This window comes from Notolabrus celidotus, chromosome 2 (genome assembly GCF_009762535.1).
Source record: "Notolabrus celidotus isolate fNotCel1 chromosome 2, fNotCel1.pri, whole genome shotgun sequence".
Classification (NCBI taxonomy): Eukaryota; Metazoa; Chordata; class Actinopteri; order Labriformes; family Labridae; genus Notolabrus; species Notolabrus celidotus.
Genome location: NC_048273.1, coordinates 34,909,590 through 34,936,991, shown reverse-complemented (window position 1 = coordinate 34,936,991; position 27,402 = coordinate 34,909,590). Strand labels below are relative to the sequence as shown.

Genomic DNA, 27,402 nt, shown 5'->3' with positions numbered 1-27,402 from the left:
ATCAATCCACACTTGCATCTAATCGAACTTGTAGAATTACAGGCTTACGTCCATTGTAGACAATACGATGACAATGACGGAACAAGACGGAACGAGACGTTCGAGACGATCGAGACGGTCAAAAACTGTTTGCTACCCGGTAGGCAGCTCACCTGCCACTGATTGGGTCTTCTTCCCTATATGCTTTCTTACACCTGGTTTGACACACCCGCCACCTAGTGTCCACACAAGTGCATCAAACACACAAACAGTCCACACATAATATTGACACACATATGGCTCTAACATTAGTCGTTCAAGCCCCAATTCCAGTCTAAAACGCTTTGGGTGTGTGTGAATTGATTAGACTATGATGAGCCTTCCATGTGTATATTTTTGAGTTAAACACAAGGTACAGTTGTGCTCATAAGTTTACATACCCTGGCAGAATGTATGATTTCTTGGGTAGTTTCTGTTGTCTTTATGATATAAAAAGAGTAAACACAGTTGTTTGATAAAAAAAATGCTTCAACTAACCACTAACCATGAGTGAAAAAAAAAGTTTTCTCTTATCATTCATATTCTCTGAAAAATGGCCAAAAAAAATCACAAATTCTGCCAGGGTATGTAAACTTATGAGCACAACTGTACTTATGATGAAAGGAAGGACCGAGTGCTCAGTGAAGAAACATTGTGTAATCAACCTCTACAGCACAGCATCAGGAATGAATGAGGGGTTAGATCAAGGACAATAATGTTATCTCAGCTATACTAGAACAAATTATTTCAGTCCTGGTGACTTCAAGATTCTTCAGCTTAAAACAGAAAAGAAATTGAGTTATTTTACAATGATGCGTCAAACTCTATAACAGAGTACAGTCTAAATCTGCTGTTTGTAAAGCGCCTTGGGATAACATTTGCTGTGATTAGACGCATTACAAATGAAGATTGATTGATTGAAACAACAAGCTTTTCATTCATTTTCAAGCCAACCAGTCGTTGATTCTCCCTGTTGTTGTGTTGATGTCTTCTTACACCATGATCCATTAAATCTTGTGCCAGTTTTTGAAGATTTCCTCCGCAGCATCAAGAGTAGTTTCTTGCTGTAAAGAGAAAGACCACTGGAGTCAGTCTTCATAGGTGCATACTGGATGTGCTCTGTTTTTGTTTGGAACAGGTCATTTTGTATTTACCTTAATGAAACAGAGGCGGATATATTTCTCAAAGTGCTTCTTGGACTCATCTCCAACAAACGCTGTGACTGGAATGGCTGCAAGTTTCTATGTATGAGGACATGATTATCAAGAACAGCAATAAAGACAAATAAACAGTGCTTGCAATGTGAGTACAGCTACATGAGAAGTATCTAGTTGATGCAGTTCATTATGTTACCTTTTCTTTGATCATCCATTTCACAAACTTGTAGTCATAGGCATCATCATCATCCATATGTGACAGGTCCTGATCTACAATGAACAGAGCAGTGAAGATCACTCACACGTAGGGCTGGAATCCAACAGAATGTGTTCCCGCTAATCCAGCTGCATGTTTGATTCATGATGTTTCAGATTGTAGAACTCATAATCTTCTCTAATTTATGGCCTCAAGATGATTCAGTTCTCATTGTTATTCATGGCTCAAGTTGATCCAGGTAAGAGGATACTGTGAGCAGCTTTTCCACTAAAAAGAGTGAGGCCGTAAGTAAGTACTGAATGTTCTCTCTCACATAACAAGGACTTTGTTATAAAACTTGTAATGTATTGTATTTTTAAAAGCAAACTCAAGACCTACCTTTTTAGTCTTTTTTTTTTTTTTTGTTATATTTTCAGGCATATTAGCCTTTATTTATAGGACAGCTGTAGAGAGACAGGAACTGTGGAGAGTGGAGTGGGGGAAGACATGCAGGAAATGGTCGCAGACAGGACTTGAACCGACAACCTCTGCGATGAGGACTATAGCCTCTATATGTGGGGTGTTTACAGTCATGGCCAAAAGTTTTGAGAATGACACAACTATTCATTTTCACAAAGTCTGCTGTTTCAGTTTTTATAATGGCAATTTGCATATACTCCAGAATGTTATGAAAAGTGATCAGCTCAACTGCAATTAATTGCAAAGTCCCTCTTTGCCTTGAAAATGAACTTTATCACCAAAAACACATTTCCACTGCATTTCAGCCCTGTCACAAAAGGACCAGCTAACATCATTTCAATGACACACAGGTGTCACACACATTAACACAGGTGTGGGTGTTGATGAGGACAAGGCTGGCGATCAATCTGTCATGATTGAGTGACTGGACACTTTAAAAGGAAGATGGTGCATGACACCATTGTTCCTCATCTGTTAGCCATGGTTACCTGCAAGGAAACACGTGCAGCCATCATTGCATTGCACAAAAAGGGCCTAACAGGGAAGTTTATAGCAGCAAGTAAGATTGCACCTCAGTCAACCGTCTATCCAATTATCAAGAACTTTAAGGAGAGCGGTTCAATTGTTGCCAAACAGGCTCCAGGGCGCCCAAGAAAGTCCAGCAAGCGCCAGGACCGTCTCTCCTGAAGGTGTTACAGCTGCGGGATCGGGCCACCACCAGTGCAGAGCTTGCTCAGGAATGGCAGCAGGCAGGTGTGAGTGCATCTGCACGCACAGTGAGGCGAAGACTTTTGGAGGAAGGCCTGGTGTCAAGGAGGGCAGCAAAGAAGCCACTTCTCTCCAGTAAAAACATCAGGGACAGACTGATATTCTGCAGAAGGTACAGGGACTGGACTGCTGAGGACTGGGGTAAAGTCATTTTCTCTGATGAATCCCCTTTCCGGTTGTTTGGGGCATCTGGAGGAAGGCTTGTTCGGAGAAGACGAGGTGAGCGCTACCATCAGTCCTGTCTCTTGCCAACAGTGAAGCATCCTGAGACCATTCATGTGTGGGGTTGCTTTTCGGTCAAGGGAGTGGGCTCTCTCACAATCTTGCCTAAAAACACAGCCATGAATAAAGAATGGTACCAGAACGTCCTCCGAGAGCAACTTCTCCCAACCATCCAAGGGCAGTTTGGTGATGAAGAATGCCTTTTCCAGCATGATGGAGCACCTTGCCATAAAGCAAAAGTCAGAACAAAATGGCTCGGGGAACAAAACATTAAGATTTTGGGCCCTTGGCAAGGAAACTCCCCAGATCTTAATCCCATTGAGAACTTGTGGTCAACCCTCAAGAGGCGGGTGGACAATCAAAAACCCACAAATTCTGACAAACTCCAAGCATTGATTATGCAAGAATGGACTGTCATCAGTCAGGATTTGGTCCAGAAGTTGATTGACAGCATGCCAGGGAGAATTGCAGAGGACTTGAAAAAGAAGGGTCAACACTGCAAATATTGACTTATTGCATGAATTCTGTGTAATTCTCAATAAAAGCTTTTGATACTTTGATTGTATTTCATTATACCATAGAAACATCTGACAAAAACACCTAAAAACCCTGAAGCAGCAGACTTTGTGAAAATGTAATATTTGTGTCATTCTCAAAACTTTTGGCCATGACTGTAGACCGTTAGGCCACCAGCGCCCCTAGTCTAACTTTTTACTGAGTTTTATTCTTATAACATTTTTATTTCACCTTACTTTATTTATTTATTTATTTATTTATTTATTTATTTATTATGTAGTTCAAATTTTAATCCGTTTTTTTATTTTATTTATTTATTTTAAGTATAGAATCTTATTTTCTTTTACTGGTTTCATATTTTAGTGTTTTATTATCTTAGAAATGTGTTTTATTTTGGTGATTTTAATTTCCTGTGTTAAGTTTTAACATCTTATTTTACCTCCAGTGTTTCCTCATTAAGATATCATGAGAGTGTTTCCTGGGTTTGTTCAGCAACTTCTTTTTATTTATTTATCTATTTTATTTGCATTGTTATTATTATTATTGTTGCACATATTGTGTTCTTAACCTGAGGATTGTGGGCTGGGTTTGGAGTCGGGGCTGGGGTTGGGATTAGGAAGGAGGGAGTCTTTTTATTTTTATTCACATAATTATATATCTTTATTTTTTTAAATGTATTCTATTTTAGGTTGTTTTTATGTACAGCACTTTATGTTACTATGTCCTTGTATGAAAAGCGCTTAATAAATAAAGTCTGACTGATTGATTTATTGTATTAAAAATATGTTTTTCTATTTTACTACGGCGCAGTCAATACTTTTAGCAAAACTAGAGTTTTAAGTTTTGAATTTTTATCATTACTCACAGGTTTAAATAATTTCAAACTATTTTTATGTCAGCTAATTTGTCACAGCACTAAAAACACAGAGAAGATGCCGTCTTTAACTCCCAAATTAAAACATCAGGGTGTTAAAGCTGCTGTGAGGAACTTTTAGCTTGTGTAGATTCTGGCGCCCCCTTGTGGACAAAGCGACACCTCTTATCTCTTGTCCTATACATGCAAAAGTAGTGTTTTCAACAAAAGCCTCATCCTGTTGTCTTTTAACAGTCAACTTTATCAGGCAATGTGATTATTTTCCACGAAAACAGTCAAATAAAGGCTGTTTCTGAACGAGATGTCCATCATCTGGTCTGACACCTACCCCCTCAGGGCGGTTTCAGGCATTAAAATGACAACAGAGAAGGTGTCAGTGTTGCCGCTGATGGTCCTGTTTGCTATTGAAGGCCATAAAGAGGCATCAGTATCATTTTCAGTCTGTTTCTCAGCCAGTTCAAAACTCCTCACAGGGCCTTTAAGGAGCATATATACATATGAATGAGAGACTTCTCTTGCACACCCTGCTCCACTATGTTTGACATATCTGGTGAGTCTCCTGTCATAACGACAACTTCAAGAAGGTATTAATTCAATTTTAAGTAGCACCAAACATCAACAAGGAAGCTACTACCGAGCTGAACTTGTCTTCATGTCTCAAGGTGCTTATGTGACCACTTAAGATGTTTAAACGTTCAGTAACTCACTGAGAGATGTCACATCCACCAGCAGGAAGTAGCCTCCCTCAGGGATCACGGGAGTCATACCAGCTTCTTGAATGATGGTCGCCATGCGGTCCCTCTTACTCTCAAGTTCCTCTGCAAGTGAGGAGAAGTAACACTCAGGCTGACCCATCAGCTCGAAGTTCAGGAGCAAACCTTGTGCCACAGCCTCCTGAAGAGAAACACAGCTAATCCATTCAGACCAAAAACAGACTTTTCTTATTTGTTGAACTTCAACAGACACAGAAGTTATCCAAACTTGCCTGTAGAGGTGTTGGGCAGGTGTACAGAGTATTCTGCATGACGGTCTGAAGATGCTTTATCAGGTGCTCAGGCCCTACAGACCAACCAAGCTAGAGGACACAACTGATTAATACATGAGCTAAATATCTAATATAAGAAAGTGTGATCTAAATCCAGATTTCTTACCTTCCATCCAGTAACACTAAATGTTTTCCCTGCACTGCCGATTGTGATAGTCCTGTCCCACATTCCAGGGAGAGTGGCTGTAGAGGGATTTACATTAAGGGGAAGAATTAAAACAGGATGTTTTACATTTTCTGTCCAGTAACTCTAAAAACAAATCACTGCACATTTTTACAGAAGACAGGGGCATAGAGGAAAGATGATACATCCACATGTTCATTTGCAAATTTGGGAGAATCACCAGGCAGTAGCTTGAAATGAGGCCAACCCTCTTACATGGGGAGTCTGTGAGTCTGCGTCAAATCTGAATGCTCATAATGTGTGTGGTTTAATTTATATTTACAGAAATTCAATTGAAATGCTGTCTTGATAGTTTACATTTATACTTTTATATTTCAGTGTTTTATTTTAACTTTAAGATCATTTATTAATAATGATGGGTTCCATCTATCTGCTGTTTGTATCACATTTAACCTGCTTCTTTACAGAAGCATGTTTTTTTTAGTCTGACCTTATATTGAGGACTAGACAGTAATCCTTTTTTTTATTTACTCTTTAACGTTTAATTTAAAGCCACAAGACACAAGATTAATGTATCTGTCAGGTCAGCACAAGGAGCTATCACATTTTGATATCATTAATAAGAGATGAAGTCCGATGCAAAAGCACTGCTGCTTAACAGACTGCATTGATTTGCTGTTTTGTTATTGAACTGAATGAGCACATTGATTTGCTAACTTGCAGTTAAGAAGCCATCCATTACCTTTGGGTGTTTATTGTAACTGGCCATATTAGCAGCTAATTAGCATGTGACCACTGACCAGTAGGTTTGCAAGAAGAAGGAGCTTGCCAACAGGCCCTGTGGCTGGACTTTTGAACATGGACTCATAACTACATTTAGCTGCGACACTGTCTGGTGTAACTGATCCTAGACCGTATATTGTTGTATGCTTTAGACCAGGGTGAACCAAAGGGATTTTATGGGGCTTCATTTAGCTGGTCTGTAGAAAATTAGCCTACCTAAATGAGCATATGTCTGTGTTTCCTGTGACGTTATGAATTAACCTGCTGCTACTGATGCTTTTGATAATTAACTGTTCACTAACCCTAAACTTAGAGGAGTCATCTGGCAAAAAGAAAGGCAGAAAACTCATTACAGTTTCTACTTTCAAAGTTTTATTTCAATTTTAGCTACTGTTTTTCTCCATATTTTTTACTACAATGGGTAAAATGTACTATTTTTTTAGACATAACTTAAAAAGAAATCTAAAAAATCTGGAGGACATCTCACGACCCCCCACGGGGTCCCGACCCACTCTTTGGGAAACCCCTGCTTTAGACTGTTCTATCATGTCTGAGAAACTACAGGGCCGTCACACATGACCACTGATTCCCTCATATTTCTCTTCAATCAAACAAGTATGTGGAGGTAAAAAACAAACCGATTTTGATGTGTTGGTGTCCCCTGTAGACAAGCCATTCATAGACCTCGTCACTGAAACACAGAGTGTCGTGTTTGATACAGAGGTCAGCGATCATCTGCAGCTCATCTCTGGTGAAGATCTGCAGGAAGAGGACAGGATCCACTGAGAGCTCTTGTTTTTCTGTCATGTCAAATGAGCATGTGTTTAATAAGAATGATTATTCCTGTGATTCAAACGTACCTTCCCTATAGGATTGTTTGGGGTGTTGATGAGGATAGCTTTTGTTTTAGAGTTGAATTTACTAGAAAGCTCATCTGGGTCCAGGTACCAGTCAGCACTTGTGATTGTCTGCTTCTTTCCAGGCTTCTGAAATATTGCAGAAGAAAGTTTGTTAAATGGCTCCTATGACCTGCTTACATCCTCCTGCAGAAGGTTGAGTAAACACTGTATCCGTCAAACATGAACTACAAGCATTCATTTAAACTTACAAGGCGTAATGGTATCAACACAGGCTTGGCCCCTGCCATCCGCACCATAGGGACATAGCAGTCAAAGAAAGGCTCAATTATGATGACCTAGAGAGGGAAACATCACACAATGAATATCCTTTCAATACAAGGAGCATTTTTATGAATGTACTGTGACTGTTACTGTGCACCTCTGCAATAAGAGCAGAAAATATCCTTACCTCGTCTCCCTCTTCCACTAGACCTTGCATGGTGCTGAACAAGGAACCATAACCTCCCACTGTGACCAGGATCTCTTTTAAGGGGTCAATTTGGCGCCCACAGACCTTCCCATAAACCTGGGAAAGAGCCTTTACCAAAGTTGGATGACCCTTTAAAATAAATAAGAGAGAACTTGTAAAAATGAAACAGCTGATTTCTTGATGTTGCTCTACATACTGTACTTAACTATTCTTATTGCAGAGATTTCTCTTAGGTCAGTATTTATGAACCAAATCTTTGTGAAAGACTGAAAATTTAAGCTGGAAGTTGAGCATAATTTATGTACCAATATATCAGCATTAAGGCAACTAATATTTTAAAAATGTGACTTTGACATTTGATCAAATAGTACCAAAGACAAACTGGAGAACAGTTTAACTAAATCTTTAAGACAGCTTACAGCTGGTGTCAAATAGTAATACTAATAGAGGAGCCGGTGAGGGGCTATGTTTGAACCATAGACTGTATAAATGATGGACGCAGTATCCGTGACGTCACCCATCAGTTTCTGAAGCCTGTTCTGAGGCAAATCGTTGGAGGGAGCTATATTGCTGCTGTCGAGCGATTGTGATGTAAAGAGGCGGGGCTTTGAGCCTCCTAGCCAACAGCTACAGTGTTCCCGCCATCGACTGTAAAAAATATGGACGTCGTATCCGTGACGTCACCCATCTGTTTCTGAAGAGCCGTTTTGAGACCAATCGGCTGCGGCAGCCATATTGCTTCTGTTGAGCCAGTGTGACGTAAAGAGGCGGGCTTTGAGCCTCCTAGCCAACAGCTGCAGTGTTCCCACAGGCAGCTGTGCCTCTCATTGGAAGACTGGTAATCTCAATATCTTCGAAATTGCCGGATTAGAAAAAAATTCACCCCCCTCACAGTGAGAGGACATCGAGAAATTAGCTATTCAGACTACACTCGTCTTTTGTACCAGGCTGTAAACATGTTTATTAATGCTGTAAAGATCGTCTTTTCCCCATTCATGTGTATGTGACTTCCGGTACTTCCGGAGCCAGCCTCAAGCGGATCCTCGATGAACTGCAGCTTTGAACACTTCCGCATTGACTCATATTTTAGACCGGAGGTTGCCGCTTGGTTCCCGCCTGTCAATCAAGTCAGCTGTACCTCATTGGAAAATTATTTCTGCTGTAAGGATCAGCTTTTTTGAATTGGTGTGGATGTGGTTTCAAGCGGATCCACGATGAACTGCAGTTTATAACACTTCCGCATTGTTGCCGCTTGGTTTGAACAAACTGTGAAGTTTTACCTTGAAAAGACTGAACTTGACCTCAACTTTTTTTCAGGGGAATTCCTCTCAGAACTCTGATGGCTGAAGAACTTTCATCAGTTTGCTTCACTTTTGGTTCTCACAGCACAACAACAATTTTACTGGCACCTTGTTCAATGTTTTTTTCTTTTGTTATTCAAAGGCAGCTAGCTAACAGCTTTCAGATGGACTACAGGACGGAGCGTATTACAAATCAACAACTAGTTGGGGCGCTGGTGGCCTAGTGGTCTAAGCGTCCCACATACAGAGGCTATATTCCTTGTCGCAGAGGTCACAGCTTCGATTCCAGCCTCGACCATTCACTGCATGTCCTCCCCTACTCGCTACTCCCCATATTTCCTGTCTCTCTTTGGCTGTTTTATCAACCTCAAAAATAAATAACTAGGAACCAGTTGAATATTTTAAAAATCCTGACCCCTCCCTGTACACTAGGGGGTTTTCCACATGCTCCACATTTAAAATCCAGCTCAAGCTTAGGTTATGGCTAACAAGAACTGTTTCCCTCTAACTTGATATGCTGCACAATGTATTACATTTTTTCTACTTGTGCTTCATATGTTTGTTTCGGTATGTTGTCAATTGTAGTGTTCCTGTTTTGTAACCCATCCAGGGATTACAGATGTAAATCAACTTCCTTATTCATTCTGGGACATTTAACTCCTGTTCTGTGGCCTCTGTGTTCATGAATGTGCTTTGTCCTTTTTAAATAAACATGTAAAATAAGCAACATCTATAGCCATGCAGTGTAACAGAGTCCTTGAAGGTAAAACATATATTAAATTATCTTCCCAGTCCAATGGCAATGCTTTTCTTGTAATGGAATAATAAGAAAAGTTAAACACCAAGTTTTGAATACTGCTTGCTTGTTGTACTAGTGGACCATTGTTAGTCTTACAAAGCCTCTAGTGTACTGGTTCATCCTGTCCACAGATGCAGCCTTTGCTAGTGCTTCCTTGACATAAGAAGGTGGGGGGATGTCTGGGAAGCCTTGGCCCAGGTTAACAATGGATGGGTCTGCTGCTAGTGAAGTAAACGCCACCCTGAATGAACAATGAAGCAAAACATCAGTGACAAACCCAAGAGATCATGACAAATCAGAACCAAGGAGAAAAACACTCAAATGTTACACCCTAATAATATTAAGACAAAATGTTCAAAGCACAGCCCCAGGGGGATTTTCCTAGTTGTTATTAATTTATACTTTTTAATAGAAAAATATTGTATACACTGCTGAAAAGTTAACAACTTTCTCTCTCACTTACCAGACGTTCTTATCCAGTCCTGCAATTCTTTTGGAGTGAGTGTGCCGTGACATCATGATATGCTAAAACACACAGAGAAAAAACTAGTGCATTACATACCATGTAACATCGTCTAAATCTTTGATGTTTGTCACCTTTTTGCTTTATCAACTATTTACAAACTATCTTGTGTCAAAGTGCTTTCCATACACGTAGAAGTACTTGTGTTGTATTGCTGTGACTATTGCAGTTCAGAATTTCCAGGAATTCCTGAACACAACACTGCCAACACAGCAGCGTAAACACAATGGTCCTCATTCACTAATAAATGCGTAGAAATGTTCTTACTCTGCAAATTAAACAAGTGGGTACGCAAAATCACCGTCGGATTCGTGACACGTGCGTACCAGCCAAGTTTGTTCTCACCACTGTGCGTATATTAGTGAATCAGAATCATTCTAAATCAACAGGCGCGTGCCCGCAACCTGCAATCAGCATACTACCACGCCCCAATTCATCCATATAAGGACATCTGTTTGGTGCATCAAGACAAGAGAGGGTAGAAGTGATTGTTGCTGCAGTTGAGGCAAGAAAACCAACATGTTTCAGAAGTGTGTCAGCAGGAGGAGTCACCATGACATATAATGATGAAGCCTGGCTTTCTTACTGAGGCTGTTAAGGCTGTGTCTCCTGAGGTTCGCACCGTGGCTCAGGTTAAGAAAAAATGGTTTGATAATAAAGTGGACGCAAAAAAAAAGACTAGCAGAACAGAAAAGAAGGAATGAAACTGGAGGAGGACAAGGACCACTTGATGTGACAGCTCAGGATTAAAGAATGCCTGAGATTATTGGAGACACCGCGATGTCAGGAATATGTTCCTGAAATGAGGGATAAAGTGATGATATTCAACTGTCACCTAATGGTAATTCATTTAATTTAATGAACACAGCACACCAGAGTTATCTTGAACACTTTTCTCAGGGGCGTAGAGTAACTTTCCACCAGCTGTGTCCAAACACATTCAACGAGCCTTCAGCAGCCCAAATGTGCGCTCTACTACGGCACGCATGTGGGCATGGATGCTGTTATAGCGCACCTCTTGTGGGGGTTTCAGGATTCGCAAATTGAGTCATAAGCCACATTTTAAGGCCATATCCCCGCTCACCTAAACATTTCAGCATAAACAGGATAGAGACTTAAGATAAATATAACAAAAAATATGCTCACCAACATGGTCAGGACAACAGTGCGCTAATTCATGGCACATTTGTTAGGAGTGATGGACACTTTTTTTTATGTTTACATTGTCATCATATTTTTAGTTGTAAACTAAGTATTTAATCTAAGATTTGTATTCTAAGTATAAGTGTGAAAAGGCTTCAATTTCATGGTTATATAAATTTAGTCAATTCACTGTTTTCATTATATAATTCTATTAAAGGGTTTTTTCTTTTACTGAAAGTAGTTTAAATATGTCATGCATTTAGTTCAAAGAGTATGTGTTTACATTTTCTGAGAAAGTCGGTCATCATCATTTGAGTGTACGCATGGTCTGAGGAAGTTCTATTTCTGTTCTTAGTGTAAGAATAAATTCAAGTAAGAATATATTGATGAATCCCAGATTTGTGCTTCAAACATTCGTACGCATGGTTTAAGCACATGAGTGATTCTATAATTAGGGGTACATTTCAGACCAACCAAAAAGTGAAAAAATCAGTATGCTTTTTGGCTTAATATTCTATTTGTTTCCACAGTATACCCCTACATTGTGCTAAATCCATTAATTGGCAAGCTTGAGCTCTAATGATTTCTTAAATATTCAAATCAAAATAAACACCAGGTTCATTATTTTGTCAACTGTGTTACGGACCAAAGTTGGGTCGTAGAAGACATGAATGAGACATGAATGAAGTACTACACATTTGTGTGCAACGTCTTGGTCTATTAATCCATGGTTATGTTGCTGTTTGTCTAATTGCTTTGAAAATAAGATTTTTGAGCTGACAATTGATATTCTGTGGGATATAACACAGTTCACAACAAAATAACACAGTTGACAGGACACATTAGGAAAAGAAGAGAGAAACCTTTCTTTGCAACAAAATTTTTTTTTGATTGATTTTATTTTCAATACATAATATATATGTATATATAATATAATATATAATTATCTTTTATTTTTTGATGGGTAACACAGTTGACATTTCCTCCATTTTTGGACATTGAAGATGTCACCACATGACCATGATCAACTCATATTTCTGTGTGCTTTCTTTACATTGTTGTCATTAAAACACCTAAAGTAAGTACACAGGAAAATGTTAATAACACAGTTGAACAATAATCCACTCCATGTGTAGACAATCATTTTGATGAAATATTGACAAGGAGGAGTTGAAACTGACCACACTGTCTTCAAGGTTCCCACCAAAAAGGATGTGCCCTCCCGCAATGTGAGTCATATGACTTTGGAGCAAACCATTGCTGATTTATAGGGCTTTTATCACTGGGTAACACAGTTGACAATGATTTCTCGGAAACACATGAAGTGAATAATTTCATGTATATTAATATTTTAAATAGATTTAAAAACAGCTGTATCATGTTTAAATGATTATTTTGAACGATTAATGCTGAAATAATATATAAATACATGTATTCTATTGTTAAGTTTTAAGAGCAAACTTGACATTCAGTAAATTGACAGCACAAAAATTTAAATTCCAATAAATAATCTGCGATTTTTGCAAAATAAATCATGGAACCTGTTAACTTTTTGCATTAAATGAAAGAGAAATATCATCCAATATTAAAATGGTCATTTTTTAAAATAATGACCAATAACATTTGGTAAAATTGACAAAACACCCCTGGACTTGAAATGTACCCCTAATTATAGAATCACTCACATGTTCATGCCTATGCACTGTTAGTGAATGAGGCCCATTGAATTTATTCTTACACTACGAACAGAAATAGAACTTCCTCAGACCATGCGTACGCACAAATGATGACGACCAACTTTCTCAGAAAATGTAAACACATACTCTTTGAACTAAATGCATGACGTATTTAAACTACTTTCAGTAAAAGAAAAAAGCATTTAATAGAATTATATAATAAAAACAGTGATTGTATTAAATAACCATGAAATTGACACATTTTCACCCTTATCATACTGAGAATATTAAATCTAAAATGAAATACTTAGTTTTATAATTTAAAATATGATGACAATGTACACATTAAAAAAAGTGTCGATCACTCCCAACAACAGTGCCATGAATTAGCGCACGGTTTTCCCGACCCGACCCCCTCTTTGGGAACCCCTGATCTAAGAAACGGACGGCTTGTTGATGAGCATATTCATGTTACATTTATCTTAAGTCTCTATGTGACTGACTACGGGCAGGGCACGCAGGGACACACCAAAACACAGACATACACACACCAAACTTCTCCTCCCCGTCAGTTTCCCCTTTCTCACCGCAGCTCCAGTATTCTGCTGTCCCTCTCCGTTACGTTGCATCGACAGGGGTGCACACCTGAAGACCTACACCTTTACCAAGCACACACTCATGCACTGCAGAACACTGACCTCCGCTTACCGGCTAGGGGACGTGCGTGAAACCCACTGAAACCATAGAACAGAGCGTAGTTTCCGTGTGTTCAAAAGAGGCCTATGGCGGGGGAAAAGTGCCACGTGGGTGCGGAAATGGAATGACTGCATGCTGGGGAGTTTTATTATGGAAGCAGATATGTGCCAAAATTAAAATGAAAAAGCTAATTTGAAAATGAAATTGCATTGACAGAAATGCTTTTTAAATTTTCTAAATATGTACGCATTTTTTGACTCATAAATAAAATGAATATTCAATAATCCTATTTGCATTTTAATTTTCATCTTCAACAATGCTAATTATGTTACACAATTAAAATGAAAAAGAAAATTACATTTGCAATTAAAGCTCCTGTGAGGAGTTTTTGAGTGGTCATGAAATGGACTGGATTGAACAGTGATGCCTCTTTATGACCTAGAAAAGCAAACAAAATTATTAGAAAAGGTATTGATCATTTCTGTTTTGTTATTTTAAAGCCTGAAATCGCTGTGAGAGGGTAGGTGTCAGATGAGGTAATTGAGAGCACGTCAATAAAAACCCTTTAATTTAATTACATTTAATTTTGGTACATATATGCTTCCATATTTTATGTCCTAAAAACGAGGTTTAGGGTTTATTAAATGACCACCAATAAATGTGATATATATATATATTGTTGTTGAGATTTGTATTGTTGGTTGCTTATTGTTTGTTTAAATGTTGAATAGAAATGTTTTGAACAGTTTCTGAAATTTAGTGACACCCAGTGGGAGGAGCCACTGGCTTTAAAACAGGGCTGTGTTGAGCTCTCTCTCGAGCAGTGTCTTGTAAACGGGTAATTGTGGACTTGTGCTGTTCTGAGTTTGCTCACACGCGTGCCGTAGTAGAGCACACATTTGGGCTGCTGAAGGCTTGTTGGATGTGTTTGGACACAGCTGGTGGAAAGTTACTCTACGCCCCTGACAAAAGTGTTCAAGATAACTCTGGTGTGCTGTGTTCATTAAATTAAATGAATGACCATTAGGCGACGGTTGAGTAACATCACTTTATCCCTCATTTCCGGTACATTTTCCTGATATTGAGGTGTCTCCAATAATCGCAGGCTTTCTTTAATCCTGAGCTGTCACATCAGAGGGGTACACTACGAAGCCGGATTTGCGGTTATCGAGGTAACTTCAGGGTTAACTCTGGATTTTCAGTTACTCATGCTGAACTCCTAACCTGCTCCGGAGCAGGTTGAATCATGTTATCATTTTTATTAGTCCCTTAACCACAGCGCTCAGTTTGATACCGTCAAGACTGCAGCTGAAACATTACGTCTAAAACTTACACACATGAGACAAGATGAAATCAGAGAGAGAGATCCCTGTCAGGGAATAAACAGAGTTATTATAGTCAGATCTGCACTAAGATGAGAAATAAGACGTCATTTGTGCATTCAAACAGTTTTTGTCTGATCTCTCAGTTCTTCCTTCATGTTTCAAACACAGCTGTGTTGAAGTTAATCTGGATTATGTGTTTAACTTCTTCATATTTTTCTAATATCAGTGATGTGTTTGAAATTCACGTGGATGTGCTGGCGGCAGACTGTCCCTGTCTGTGATTGGTTACATGTTGCCTTCTCCGCCCCGTTCATGTGAACGCGCTCAGGGTAAGTCTGGATTGACTCATCATGTTGATAACCAGCTTCGTGTGACAGTTTAGCGCGATCTCCTTTGTCAGGTTCAGTGAAGCCGGGTCAGGAGAAGATATCTGGGATATGCTGAACTCGCTTCGTAGTATACCCCTCAGGTGGTCCTTGTCCTCCTCCAGTTTCCATCCTTCTTTTCTATTCTGCTAGTCTTTTTTTTTTTTGCGTCCACTTAAATATCAAACCTTTTTTTCTTAACCTGAGCCACGGTGCGAACCTCAGGAGACACAGCCTTAACAGCCTCAGTAAGAAAGCCAGGCTTCATCTTTACATGTCATGGTGACTCCTCCTGCTGACACACTTCTGAAACATGTTGGTTTTCTCGCCTCAACTGCAGCAACAATCACCTCTACCCCTATTGTCTTGTTACACTGAACAGATGTCCTTATATGGATGAATTGGGGCGTGGTAGTAAGCTGATTGCAGGTTGCGGGCACGCGCCTGTCAATTTAGAATGATTCTGATTCAATAATATACGCAAAGGGGTGAGAACAAAATCGTCTGGTACACACGTGTCATGAATCCGACGGTGATTTTGCGTATGCACTTATTTTATTCACAGAGTAAGAACATTTCTACGCATTTATTAGTGAATGAGGACCATTGAACTTTTAAGGTCAGCATACTTTAACTCATACACAGCCCACCTCTCCACACAAGTGCTGCACCTAAAAAAAGACATGTCCTAATCCACTGCAGGTTCTGCTATTTAAGCAGCCATATATGATGAGATGTTAGACTCAAAGCTTTTCAAAGAAAGTGGACTTACTTGTGAAGTGAAAAACCTTCGTCTGCAGTTTATGTTGGATAAATGACACGCGAACTTGGAGCAGCTCAGGACTTGTCTTGCCGTGTTCATGCTGCACAGAAGACAAAAAGAAATGGTTTAATATAAAAGTCACGCTGGGAGGCGCTCAGTGATAGACTCCATCATGCACGTTTGAAGTGTAAGTAACTGATATTTCCCAACATCACTTATCTCTATAGAACATACAGTATTTTAGAATAACAGTAGACAGAGGACAAAGTGTGTACTGATAAACGGCTGATGCATTGAGTCAGCCGTTGAAACATGAGAAGTTAGTTTTAATAGTTAATCAGTTAAACTATTAACTACAGGGAATATAGAGGGTAGTGAGTGGGGGGAAACACAGTAAATGCAGTGGCTGGGAATCAAACCAGTGACTAAAGGGCCACTAGGCAATCAGCGCCCCAAGGTACGATTCAAATTGAAAAAATACTAATAACTGATCAATTATTTATGAAGGAAATTGACTAAAATTGAAAATTCAAGCTTCCAAATGATTAGGGTTTGTCTGGTTTATTGTTTTCTACACATTCTCTAACTGTTCTTCTCCCATGTTGTAGCTGAATTACACAAATGATAATGGTAATAATAATAATGACTTCTATATAGCACATTTCTAAATAATAATATTAATAATAATGATCATGATAGTAATAATAATAATAATAATAATAATGGTTATAATAATGATTCTAACAATGATACTACTACTACTAATAATGATAATAATAATAATAATAATAATAATAATAATAATGATAATAACAATGATAATAATAATGACTTCTATTGAGCACATTTCTAAATAATAATATTAATAATAATGATCATGATAGTAATAATAATAATAATAATAATAATAATGGTTATAATAATGATTCTAATAATGATTCTAATAATGATTCTAATAATGATTCTAATAATGATACTACTAATAATAATAATGTAATAATAATAATAATAATAATAATAATGATAATAACAATGATAATAATAATGACTTTTATTGAGCACATTTCTAAATAATAATATTAATAATAATGATAGTAATAATAATAATAATAATAATAATAATAATAATGATAATAATAATGATAATAATAATGATAATCATAATGACTTCTATTGAGCACATTTCTAAATAATAATATTAATAATAATGATCATGATAGTAATAATAATAATAATAATAATTAAAGCCGCAAGCTGCGATGAACGGGCCCTCGCACACCTGCAGCCACTGCCTACGCGAGCCGCCGCCACATGTAAACCGCTGCCTGATATTTGCCATCACATGATGCGAAAGCAAGATCTGAGAGCATATGCAGCCTTAGGTGGTGCAAATGTTCCAAGTTTTTGGCAGATTGCCAAGAAAACCTCCAAACTTGACAGTGTGCCACGCCCACAATTTTAGTCTGAACAGAATTGCTTTTATCATTTTTACATTTTCACATTGAAATCTGTATGTATTTTGATGCACTGCCTGATAGTCAGCATCGCCTGTTCTGGCCACTGCCTGATGCTTTTTGGAGAATTTTGCATTTGAAAGTCTTAAAAAAAACATTTATTTGGTTTATGCAGAGACTTTTGCTTTAATTTGAATGCAAAGTTATTTGGAGAAGTGTTTCGGCGGTTTGATGTTAGTGTTTGGAAGTTTGTTTTTACTGTCCTGGTCAATAGAATGTAAAATACATATTATTCACATTAAAAGCTGTATGTGCATTTGATGCCCCGCCTCAACACATGCCATGCCCACAATTTTGGTCAGAACAGAATTCCTTTAACACTAATTTAATCGTCAATATGTCGGCTATAGAATGTGTCTTGTTTGGACTGAATCGGAGAAAAACTCTAGGAGGAGCTCTCAAAAGTATGCACCCTTATTTAGGCGTCATTCTTCACATTCAAAGCTCTATGTGCGTTTGATGCCCCGCCTCAACACATGCCACGCCCACAATTTTTGTCTGATCAAAATTTGTTCTGATAATTTTTTCTCTTCAAGGTGTCTACTATAGGTTGCCCTTGGTTTGGAAAGGATCGGAGAAATGCCTTTGGAGAAGATAACGAAAGTATGCACCCTTATTTTGTGACCCCGTTTTTCATGTTCAAAGCTAGGTGGCGCTCTTCCTGTTGAGTTTGGGATATGGATGCAAGTGGCTTTTATGTGCGTCCTGACGCCATGAATATGCGTACAATTTTTCAAGCATGTAGCTCAAAAAACTCGATGCATAGGGTGTTATTTTTACCTCTAGGGGGCGCTACAGAATTTTTTTTTTACAAGACCTATAATAACTTGCAATTTTCACCAGGCCCGATGAGTAACAACTAACCATAAGGGGGCGCCACATCCTCAGGTTTGAATCCACTGAGCCAGCACCTTGGTCAGCTGTTGCTGTTTTTAAAATGTGTTTTATAATGAAGTTAACTTTATTTGACTTCATTCATTTTTCCCTCCCAGTCCTTGATTCTCACTCTTGCACTCTATGCACTTTGCATATTATATGTGTGAGGTTTGATACCACATTTTATACAGTTCTCATGTGTTATGTTGTTATTGTTTGAATTTGACATATTTTGCTTTTTTTTTTTGTTCTATGACATTTTTCAAAAAACAACAAAAAAAACCCATGTAATTCTTGAAGTGAGTCAGAGGCAAACGGAATGGAATGAGTACGCATTGTAAAGACAATGATGTACTCTGATGTCACAAAGGGCACTATATAAACCAGCAGCTTTTCCTCAGTCTGATCATTTTGAATCTGTTGTAGGTGAGATTAGTGAGACGTCCACACTCAACCAAACGATCAAAATGCCGAAACAATCGCAGAAAACCACCAAGGCTGCTAAACGCAAACCAAGACATCAGGAGGAACCCATCGATGTTTCAACACTTCATCTGGACTTAAAAAAACATGATGAAGTCTTGAATGCAGAGCGGGAAATCTCTCCCAAAAAGAAGAACAAGAGACCCATACTCACGCAAGAGTTGAAGAATGAAAAGGAGTTCACTGCACGAAATCCACAGGACCAAGGGGACCAAGAGGAGCCGTGTAATTCCACTGGTGATGAAACTCCTGTCCTAGACGCTGAGTTGATTGAGTCCATCAAGAGAATGCCCAAAAAGCTACTTCAAGAGGAGTATCTGGAGCTGATGAAGGACTATATCATCACCAAGGGGAAGCTGGAAGCTTTTGACGCTGATATCCAAGGCCAGCAAGTTATCGTCAACCTAACGGCTGAACGGGATACCCTCAAAAAAACAATGAAAGAGATCAACATCCAGAAGGAAGAGGCCATCAAGAAGCAGGAGAAACTCTTGGAGGAGGTGGATGAGCTGAAACAGAAACTCAGCCCCCAGGAATGTCCTTCCCAAGAGAACCCGGTGCTGAAGAACACGCTCAAAAACATCCAGGAGGAGTTCAAAAACAAGCTCATCCAAGAGGTTCAGGGCACCCTTAGAGTCTCAAACCAAGAGTTCAGTGAGAGGTATCAAACAGAGGTCGCCACTTTCAGACATCAGGCTGAGATACTTAATAGTGAGCTGGAGAGGGAAGTCCAGGCAAATGCAGACAGGATGGTGGGAGACCAGCAATTCATCAAGAACTTACAAGTGGAACTGAACGCCCACCATAGAAAAATGGCAGAAACCAACATCTCCCTGCAAAACACCCTGGACAAGGAGAAAGATCACATGAGAGAGATAGAGGAGTTGAGAATTCAGCTCAAATCTCACAAACAACTTCTGAAAGAACATGAGGAGCTGAAAGAGGAACAAAAAACCACCAAGGAGAAGTTTGACGCTGAGCTTCAGCTAGAAAAACAGAAATATATGCTTCTCCAAAAAGAACACAAGAGCCACAAGGCAATGGACGACCGACAAGACCAGATGAACCTGACAGCTGAGAAGGAAGACCTGATTAAGAGTATGAGTGAGAAGGAGGAAGAAGATAGAGAGATTACTGAAGCTGTCAAAGTCCAAGAGGAGGCTGAGGACTCAGAGGAGCAGATCCCCAAGCAGGAGTCGTCTATCACTGAGGGACCAGCCATCCAAATCCAGGAGGGGCCTGAGGACTCAGAGATCACCAGTGCTGAGACTTCTGAATCAAGTGCAACAACCCTCACCCCCCAGGAAGAGCCCCAAGATTTGACTGGAGTCACTGAGATAGCGCCTCAAGTCAAACCTTCATCCTGGAAAAGGTTTCGACATTTTATTGGATTGAGGAAGCCAAAGTCCTGGAAGAAGAAGAAGAAGAAAGAGCCTACAACAACTCCTCAACCCCATCCCTCTGACCCCTAACTAACCTTCCTCCCCCATTTCCTCACCCCCATCTTCACCCTCTTCACCCTTTTCTGTCTTAGTGGGTTTCCCCCGGGTAACTCCGGTTTCCCCCACTAATCAAACAAATACAACAAACAATTAAATAAAAAAACAACAACTAAACAAACAAATGTGGATTTTTAAAGTGTCTCTTTTATTACAGAGAAAAAGTATAAGTTTTTCCTAATTTACAAATGTGTGTCATGAGTCTTCATACAGTCAAGTTAATTATTATACTGTTGTCAGATAGGTATGAATTTAAAATCCTTAACCTACATGAATAAAGCATAACACTACCATTAGGTCTTTTTTTTTGTTAAGAGTAATTTCAGAACCAGGCTCTGAAGGTTGATTCAAAAGTGTTTCAGTGTGTGGGGGAACAATGAACCACAATGTACATGCACATGTACATTATTCACATTAAAAGCTGTATGTGCATTTGATGCCCCGCCTCAACACATGCCACGCCCACAATTTTGGTCAGAACAGAATTCCTTAAACACTAATTTAATCGTCAATATGTCGGCTATAGAATATGCCTTGTTTGGACTGAATCGGAGAAAAACTCTAGGAGGAGCTCTCAAAAGTATGCACCCTTATTTAGGCGTCATTCTTCACATTCAAAGCTGTGATCATTCTGATCAAATTTTTGGTGTCTACTATAGGTTGCCCTTGGTTTGGAATGGATCGGAGAAATGCCTTTGGAGAAGATAACGAAAGTATGCACCCTTATTTTGTGACCCAGTTTTTCATGTTCAAAACTAGGTGGCGCTCTTCCTGTTGAGTTTGGGATATGGGTGCAAGAGGCTTTTTTGTGCGTCCTGATGCCATGAATATGCGTACAATTTTTCAAGCATGTAGCTCAAAATAACCCCTATGGGGAGGGGTTTTTGAAAACTGTAGGGGGCGCTGGTGAGCACATTTTTTCGACTTTTTTTGCGAAACCCATAAAATGTCGCAATTTTTCCCAGGACTGATGAGTGTGTTGGATGAGGTGAAATTACGTGCATTTTAAAGTCACAAAAATCCATTTTCCGTCGGGTTTTTTTATGCCCCGCCCCAAAGTCCGACACGCCCACAACTTTCGTCTAAACTAAATGCCTTTACTTTGTATTAATCGTCAATGGGTTTCCTATAGAATGTGCCTAGTTTGGACTGAATCAGAGAAAAGCTCTAGGAGAAATTAGCAAAAGTATGCACCCTTGCACAGACCCATATTGGCCCATTTTTTCATGTTCAAAGCTAGGTGGCGCTCTTCCTGTTGAGTTTTGAATATGGGTGCCGCTGACTTTTTTGTGCGTCCTGATGCCATAAATATGTGTACGATTTTTCATGCATGTAGCTCAAAAAACTTGATGCGTAGGGTGTTATTTTTACCTCTAGGGGGCGCTACAGACTTTTTTTTTTACGAGACCTATAATAACTTGCAATTTTCACCAGGCCCGATGAGTGTGCAAAAATACTCGCACTTTCATTAACGTTCAGGGGTCCAAAACTGCAATCTCCTATAATATGAAACCCTTAGGGTTACAATAGGGCCTTCGCCACCATCGGTGCTCGGGCCCTAATAATGATAATAATAATGACTTCTTTTTAGCACATTTCTAAATAATATTAGTAATAATAATAATTATACTGCCCTTGCAGTGCGTGGTCTTGTGCAAAGCTAGACAGCTAGCTAACAAAAGATGAAAAAGTCCAAAGTCTTCAAATAAACACACAGGGCTTGCTTTTCCTGTCTTTACTTGAGTCTTGACTGTTGGGACAATATCTTGTTTTTTGTAAAACTGAAACATTACAGAGAAAATGAAACACATCAGTATACAAACACTGACATATTAATATATCACACATTTACTGAACTGCGTGTAGTTTTTACCAACAGAAACTGCAATATACTACATAGAACAGTTTGACTGCTTAATAAGACAACACATACTTCAAACATGACATTCTCTAAAAGCTGCATGTGTTATGTGCTTATGGACACATTTTACTTACAGACAAATAATATCCAAGGCAGAAGCGTATGATAAACACATTAGCATCAGCATAAACTGGCATAAACTCGACTCTGTCCGTCTTGGCTGTTTGTGATCTAACGGTTGACGTAGCTGTCAAGAAGACGGAGAAACTGCAAAGATAGGCCGACAGAGGGCAGAGCGGTGAGAGCGCTCACTCTGTAGCTATTTCGGAAAACTAAACAAGAACGCAGAGCGCTCACTCTGACGCTGTTTTCAAAACCCAACTCAGAATAGCTTGCTTACTTCTAAGCTTTTTAATCTACTTTTATCTAACCTATTTAACTTATAACTTACTAACTTTAGAGACAGCACACTCCCCGCTTGATATAATAACATTATATCACCACAAGTAAATCTCAATACAGAAACAATCACATTTAAAGGGGGACGTCCACCAGCAATAACATCAACATGAGTCTTATTGTTGATCCTCTGAGAGAAGGACTACGATCTCTGACACCAGCCTCAGAAACAACTTGGCTAACCCATCCTTCACAGTTGGCTTCTCTGTCATCCACTTCCTGCAGCTCTGTAGAGTAGACAGGTACTTTCCTTTCAATCTCCTCCAGAACGTGTCAGCAGAGGAAAGACGACTTTCAACATGCAACAGTCCATCTTTATCCACAGCTGGATTTAGCTTCTTAGATGCGTGACGCTTCATGAATGTCTGTCTGCCTTCTTTAAGACATTTGAACTCCTCCATAAAGGCTGTGTGCCGAACGGAACGAATGATTAGAATTTTGTCTCTGGTGAAAGGTGGTGCAGGCTCGGCTTGATCACGGTCCAACATCTTCTGCATGAACTTTATGTAGGGATCTTTCATCTCCATCTTTTTTTTTTCAGAGTCCTCTGTAGTGAGCGGAGACGTTTTAAAGCTTGCTCCCTGTTGCTCGGAAGCCGTCTTCTCAGATAGCAAAAGGGTAAAGGAGCCAACCAACTGTTCCCTTTATTTTGGTGGACTTTTGAATCCATGGTGGCCAGGGAGGTTTTGTCATCTATGGATAATGCTGGTTTGTTTTCATCCTTAGACATGTCAAACACCAAGCACCCCATATTGTCTGTACTAAGGGTGGGTCTTGTGTTCTTCTCACGAGTGGGGAAGGTGGAACCACGATGTTGTGTCATGCCCCCATAGTCATCCTTCACATGGATACTGTTTGGACATGGTTTTAGAAACGATCTACGACCGTTGTTCAGCACGTTAGTTTTGTAGACACTGACCTCTGATGGTTTGTGAACCGTTTCCAAGCCCACTTCTCCAACAACGACCCAGCCGAGGTCTAGCCGCTGAGCGTAAGGCACATCATGGGGCCCGTTGATTTGCTCACGCACTTTATGCATCCTGGGGATGTCTCTCCCCAAAAGTAGAAGGATCGGAGCATCTTGGTCTATGGGTTGAATCTTGTCAGCGACTGGGAGCAGGTGGGGATGATGGTGTGTGATCTCTGGAGAGGGAATTTCCATCCTGTCATCCGGCACCATGTCACACTCTATCATGGGGGATAAGGGAAGCTGGAGTCTCCCATCCATGGACTCGATGCAGAAATTAACAGCTCTCCTTCCTGAAGTTTCCATTTTCCCAGAACATGTTGTCAGGGTGTATGGGGTGGGGCTGGCTTTTACGTTGAAGAGGTTAAAGAACTCTGTCTTAGCAAGGGACTTGTTACTCTGTTCGTCAAGCACAGCATACATTTTAACCGCCTTCTCTTTGTTCCCTGCAGGATATGCTTTCACTAAACAGATTTTGGAACATGAGCGTGGACTGTTAGCCTGGTCACAAATCTCTGTACACTTAGAGGTGACTGAAGATGAGCATTCACCTTGCTCCCCGCTGTCACTTCTTTCGGCTACAGCACTCTGTGTGGATGTGCAGGGTGGATCTGGAAAATGCTGCTGAACGTACTCACAAGCGCGTTGTACAGTACTGATGGGTTTGTCTTCAACACAGGGTTGTTGACTGAGCTCCCCACTTTGCAGCTCAGCTTCCTCATAGGCTGTAGCTTCAGCTTCAGCTGCAGCAACAGCTCTTTCGCATTGGAGTAGATGGAGATTTGCTTCCAACTCTGCTCTCTGCTTCATCATGCTAGCTTCTCTTTCAGCGTAAACTAGTTGTGCTCGGGCAGCTTGCGCCTTAGCATAGGCTTTAGTGGCTGAAGAGGTTGTTGATGATGATCGTTGAGAGAGTCTAATGGATGCCTTAGATAACTGTGACTTAACATCAAATGAATGAGGAAGCGTCTGTTCTCTGTTAGCATCGTTGCCATTAGCTTCATCTTGCTGCATGGTAGCTTGATACATATTTCCTGAGCGTAGACTCATGTCTGCTGAATGTTTTCTAGTGCTTGAGCCCGCCGTACAATTGTCTTTTTACTATACTGCCCTTGCAGTGCGTGGTCTTGTGCAAAGCTAGACAGCTAGCTAACAAAAGATGAAAAAGTCCAAAGTCTTCAAATAAACACACAGGGCTTGCTTTTCCTGTCTTTACTTGAGTCTTGACTGTTGGGACAATATCTTGTTTTTTGTAAAACTGAAACATTACAGAGAAAATGAAACACATCAGTATACAAACACTGACATATTAATATATCACACATTTACTGAACTGCGTGTAGTTTTTACCAACAGAAACTGCAATATACTACATAGAACAGTTTGACTGCTTAATAAGACAACACATACTTCAAACATGACATTCTCTAAAAGCTGCATGTGTTATGTGCTTATGGACACATTTTACTTACAGACAAATAATATCCAAGGCAGAAGCGTATGATAAACACATTAGCATCAGCATAAACTGGCATAAACTCGACTCTGTCCGTCTTGGCTGTTTGTGATCTAACGGTTGACGTAGCTGTCAAGAAGACGGAGAAACTGCAAAGATAGGCCGACAGAGGGCAGAGCGGTGAGAGCGCTCACTCTGTAGCTATTTCGGAAAACTAAACAAGAACGCAGAGCGCTCACTCTGACGCTGTTTTCAAAACCCAACTCAGAATAGCTTGCTTACTTCTAAGCTTTTTAATCTACTTTTATCTAACCTATTTAACTTATAACTTACTAACTTTAGAGACAGCACAATAATAATAATAATAATAATAATCATGATAATGATAATAATAATCATGATGTTAATGATGCTAATATTAATAATAATAATAATAATAATAATAATAATCATGATAATGATAATAATAATCATGATGCTAATATTAATAATAATAATAATAATAATAATAATAATAATAATCATGATAATGATAATAATAATCATGATGTTAATGATGCTAATAATAGTAATAGTAATAATAATAATAATAATAATAATAATAATAATAATAATAATAATAATAGTAATATTAGTAATAATAAAAAATAAATAATAATATTGATTACTTTTATTTAGCACCTTTCTAAATCTAAGTTACCAAGTGATTGATTAAGGCCGCACAAAGATAAAACTGTGGAAGGTGTGTGAAGCTATAGACCAGGCATGTCCAAAGTACAGCCCAGGGGCCAATCGCGGCCCAAGGTCCATTTATTTATGGCCCCAAGCTTCCATATTAAAATGTGTTATTTATAGAAATGAATCCCATTCTGAATCATCTGTACATTTGTAGTTTCTTTCAAGCGCACACACAAAACTAAAGTCAATCCAGAAACATCTCAAAAAGCTTCATATGGACTACTTTTATAAAGGCAAAGCTCTGAGAATTCTGCAAGACAGCAATAAAGAAGAAACACAAGAACTCTTAAAGCTGACAGGTTTTCAAATTATTGTTTTTATCACGATGTGAAAATGTTCTTGATGAACACTAAAAGTTCAGAAGACACACAAGAGGACACAAGACAAGATCAAAATTATGAAATTGTGCAGAAAAGGCAAAATTTGGTGCATAAAACTAAACTTAAAACAGAACTCAGGAAAATAGTTATTTAGTTCTTAAAATGTTGTCTGCTGGTCAGAAAAGTCTTAAAAACAACATGAAAAAGAAGTGTGATGAAATCAAGATCGTGATCTTGCCATAGAAAAATAATGATACAATATTTTTCTCACACTGCCTGACCATTTTCCTCCAGGAGATAAAGTTTGCTACTGTATATGTGGCTTGTGGAGAACTGAGGACTACCTAGTTACTGATTTATTGAGAAAAAAAATTATTGATTGTTATCAAATGGAGATTTCATATATAACTTTTATGATTCCTAAGTCTCGGTAGGAGCCGCTGGCCCTGAGGCATTCTGACAACATCAAAAGTGGCCCTCTTTGAAAAAAGTTTGGACGCCACTGCTATAGACCCACTGAAACACACACACTCCTACAGAGGTCACATAGGGGCTTCTGGAAACAAAGAAGGGCTTTGTGCCCTCCACTGTCTGATGTTGCTCACCAGATGGCGCCCGTGTACTGAACATGAATACAACACAGAGTCCTGCAGAAACAACCTGCTGCAGGTGGAAACCAGGGAACCCCTGATTCAAACTGTGCCATACCTAACAGCCTAAGCATTAAACTCGTGGACAACACGGTCAGGTGCTGTTTCATTGACCTCTGGTAGATGTTTGTTTTTCTCCAGTACCTTGGGAAGTCTGAATGTTGTCAGTAAACCATGTGCTGAAGTTAAAGACTGGACACAACACCACTGTTAGCCACCGGGAGCAATATGATGCTAGCAATGGCTGCTGAATGGACCTCTAACCTTGACACAGTCAGTCTTTAACAACACGTACCATGTAGTATTAGGAGATAAGCCAGCAGCGGGTCCGCAGCGCTACTTACTTGTCCTTACTGTACTCCAAGCATAGACTGTATTATAAATACTGGATCGTCAAAGTCCGGGTCAGACTCCAGCTAACGGTACAGCGTCCGGGGGAGGAGCTTAGACTGACGACGTCACAGGTGCTGCATTCA

The 27,402-nt window shown here is 39.4% G+C and overlaps 2 protein-coding genes across 8 annotated transcripts; both read right to left on the bottom strand.

Annotated features, from left to right (window-relative positions):
- Positions 1-656: 656 nt before the first annotated feature.
- Positions 657-27,402, bottom strand: LOC117805003 (kynurenine--oxoglutarate transaminase 3-like). Of its 5 annotated transcripts, none has more exons than XM_034673522.1 (14): positions 27,271-27,402; positions 16,113-16,203; positions 10,076-10,137; positions 9,709-9,853; positions 7,492-7,641; positions 7,292-7,378; positions 7,044-7,169; positions 6,822-6,942; positions 5,383-5,459; positions 5,217-5,306; positions 4,939-5,125; positions 1,372-1,445; positions 1,173-1,259; positions 657-1,082 (listed from the first exon to the last, which is right to left on the bottom strand). In XM_034673522.1, the coding sequence occupies exons 2-14, from the start codon at positions 16,200-16,202 to the stop codon at positions 1,026-1,028; spliced, it is 1,353 nt and encodes a 450-aa protein (XP_034529413.1). In that variant the 5' UTR covers position 16,203; positions 27,271-27,402; the 3' UTR covers positions 657-1,025. The 5 variants fall into 5 exon arrangements, with proteins under 5 accessions (XP_034529413.1, XP_034529421.1, XP_034529438.1 ...); XM_034673530.1 differs by having other exon boundaries at positions 27,222-27,393; XM_034673547.1 differs by lacking the exons at positions 16,113-16,203; positions 27,271-27,402 and adding an exon at positions 13,663-13,776.
- Positions 22,114-25,554, bottom strand: LOC117804989. 3 transcript variants are annotated; one of them, XR_004629315.1, is made up of 2 exons: positions 22,869-25,554; positions 22,114-22,256 (listed from the first exon to the last, which is right to left on the bottom strand). XR_004629315.1 is itself a non-coding variant. In XM_034673502.1 (2 exons), the coding sequence occupies exon 2, from the start codon at positions 24,810-24,812 to the stop codon at positions 23,313-23,315; it is 1,500 nt and encodes a 499-aa protein (XP_034529393.1). In that variant the 5' UTR covers positions 24,813-25,020; positions 25,235-25,554; the 3' UTR covers positions 22,196-23,312. The 3 variants fall into 3 exon arrangements, 1 of the variants encoding a protein (XP_034529393.1); XR_004629314.1 differs by having other exon boundaries at positions 22,196-22,256; positions 22,471-25,554; XM_034673502.1 differs by having other exon boundaries at positions 22,196-25,020; positions 25,235-25,554.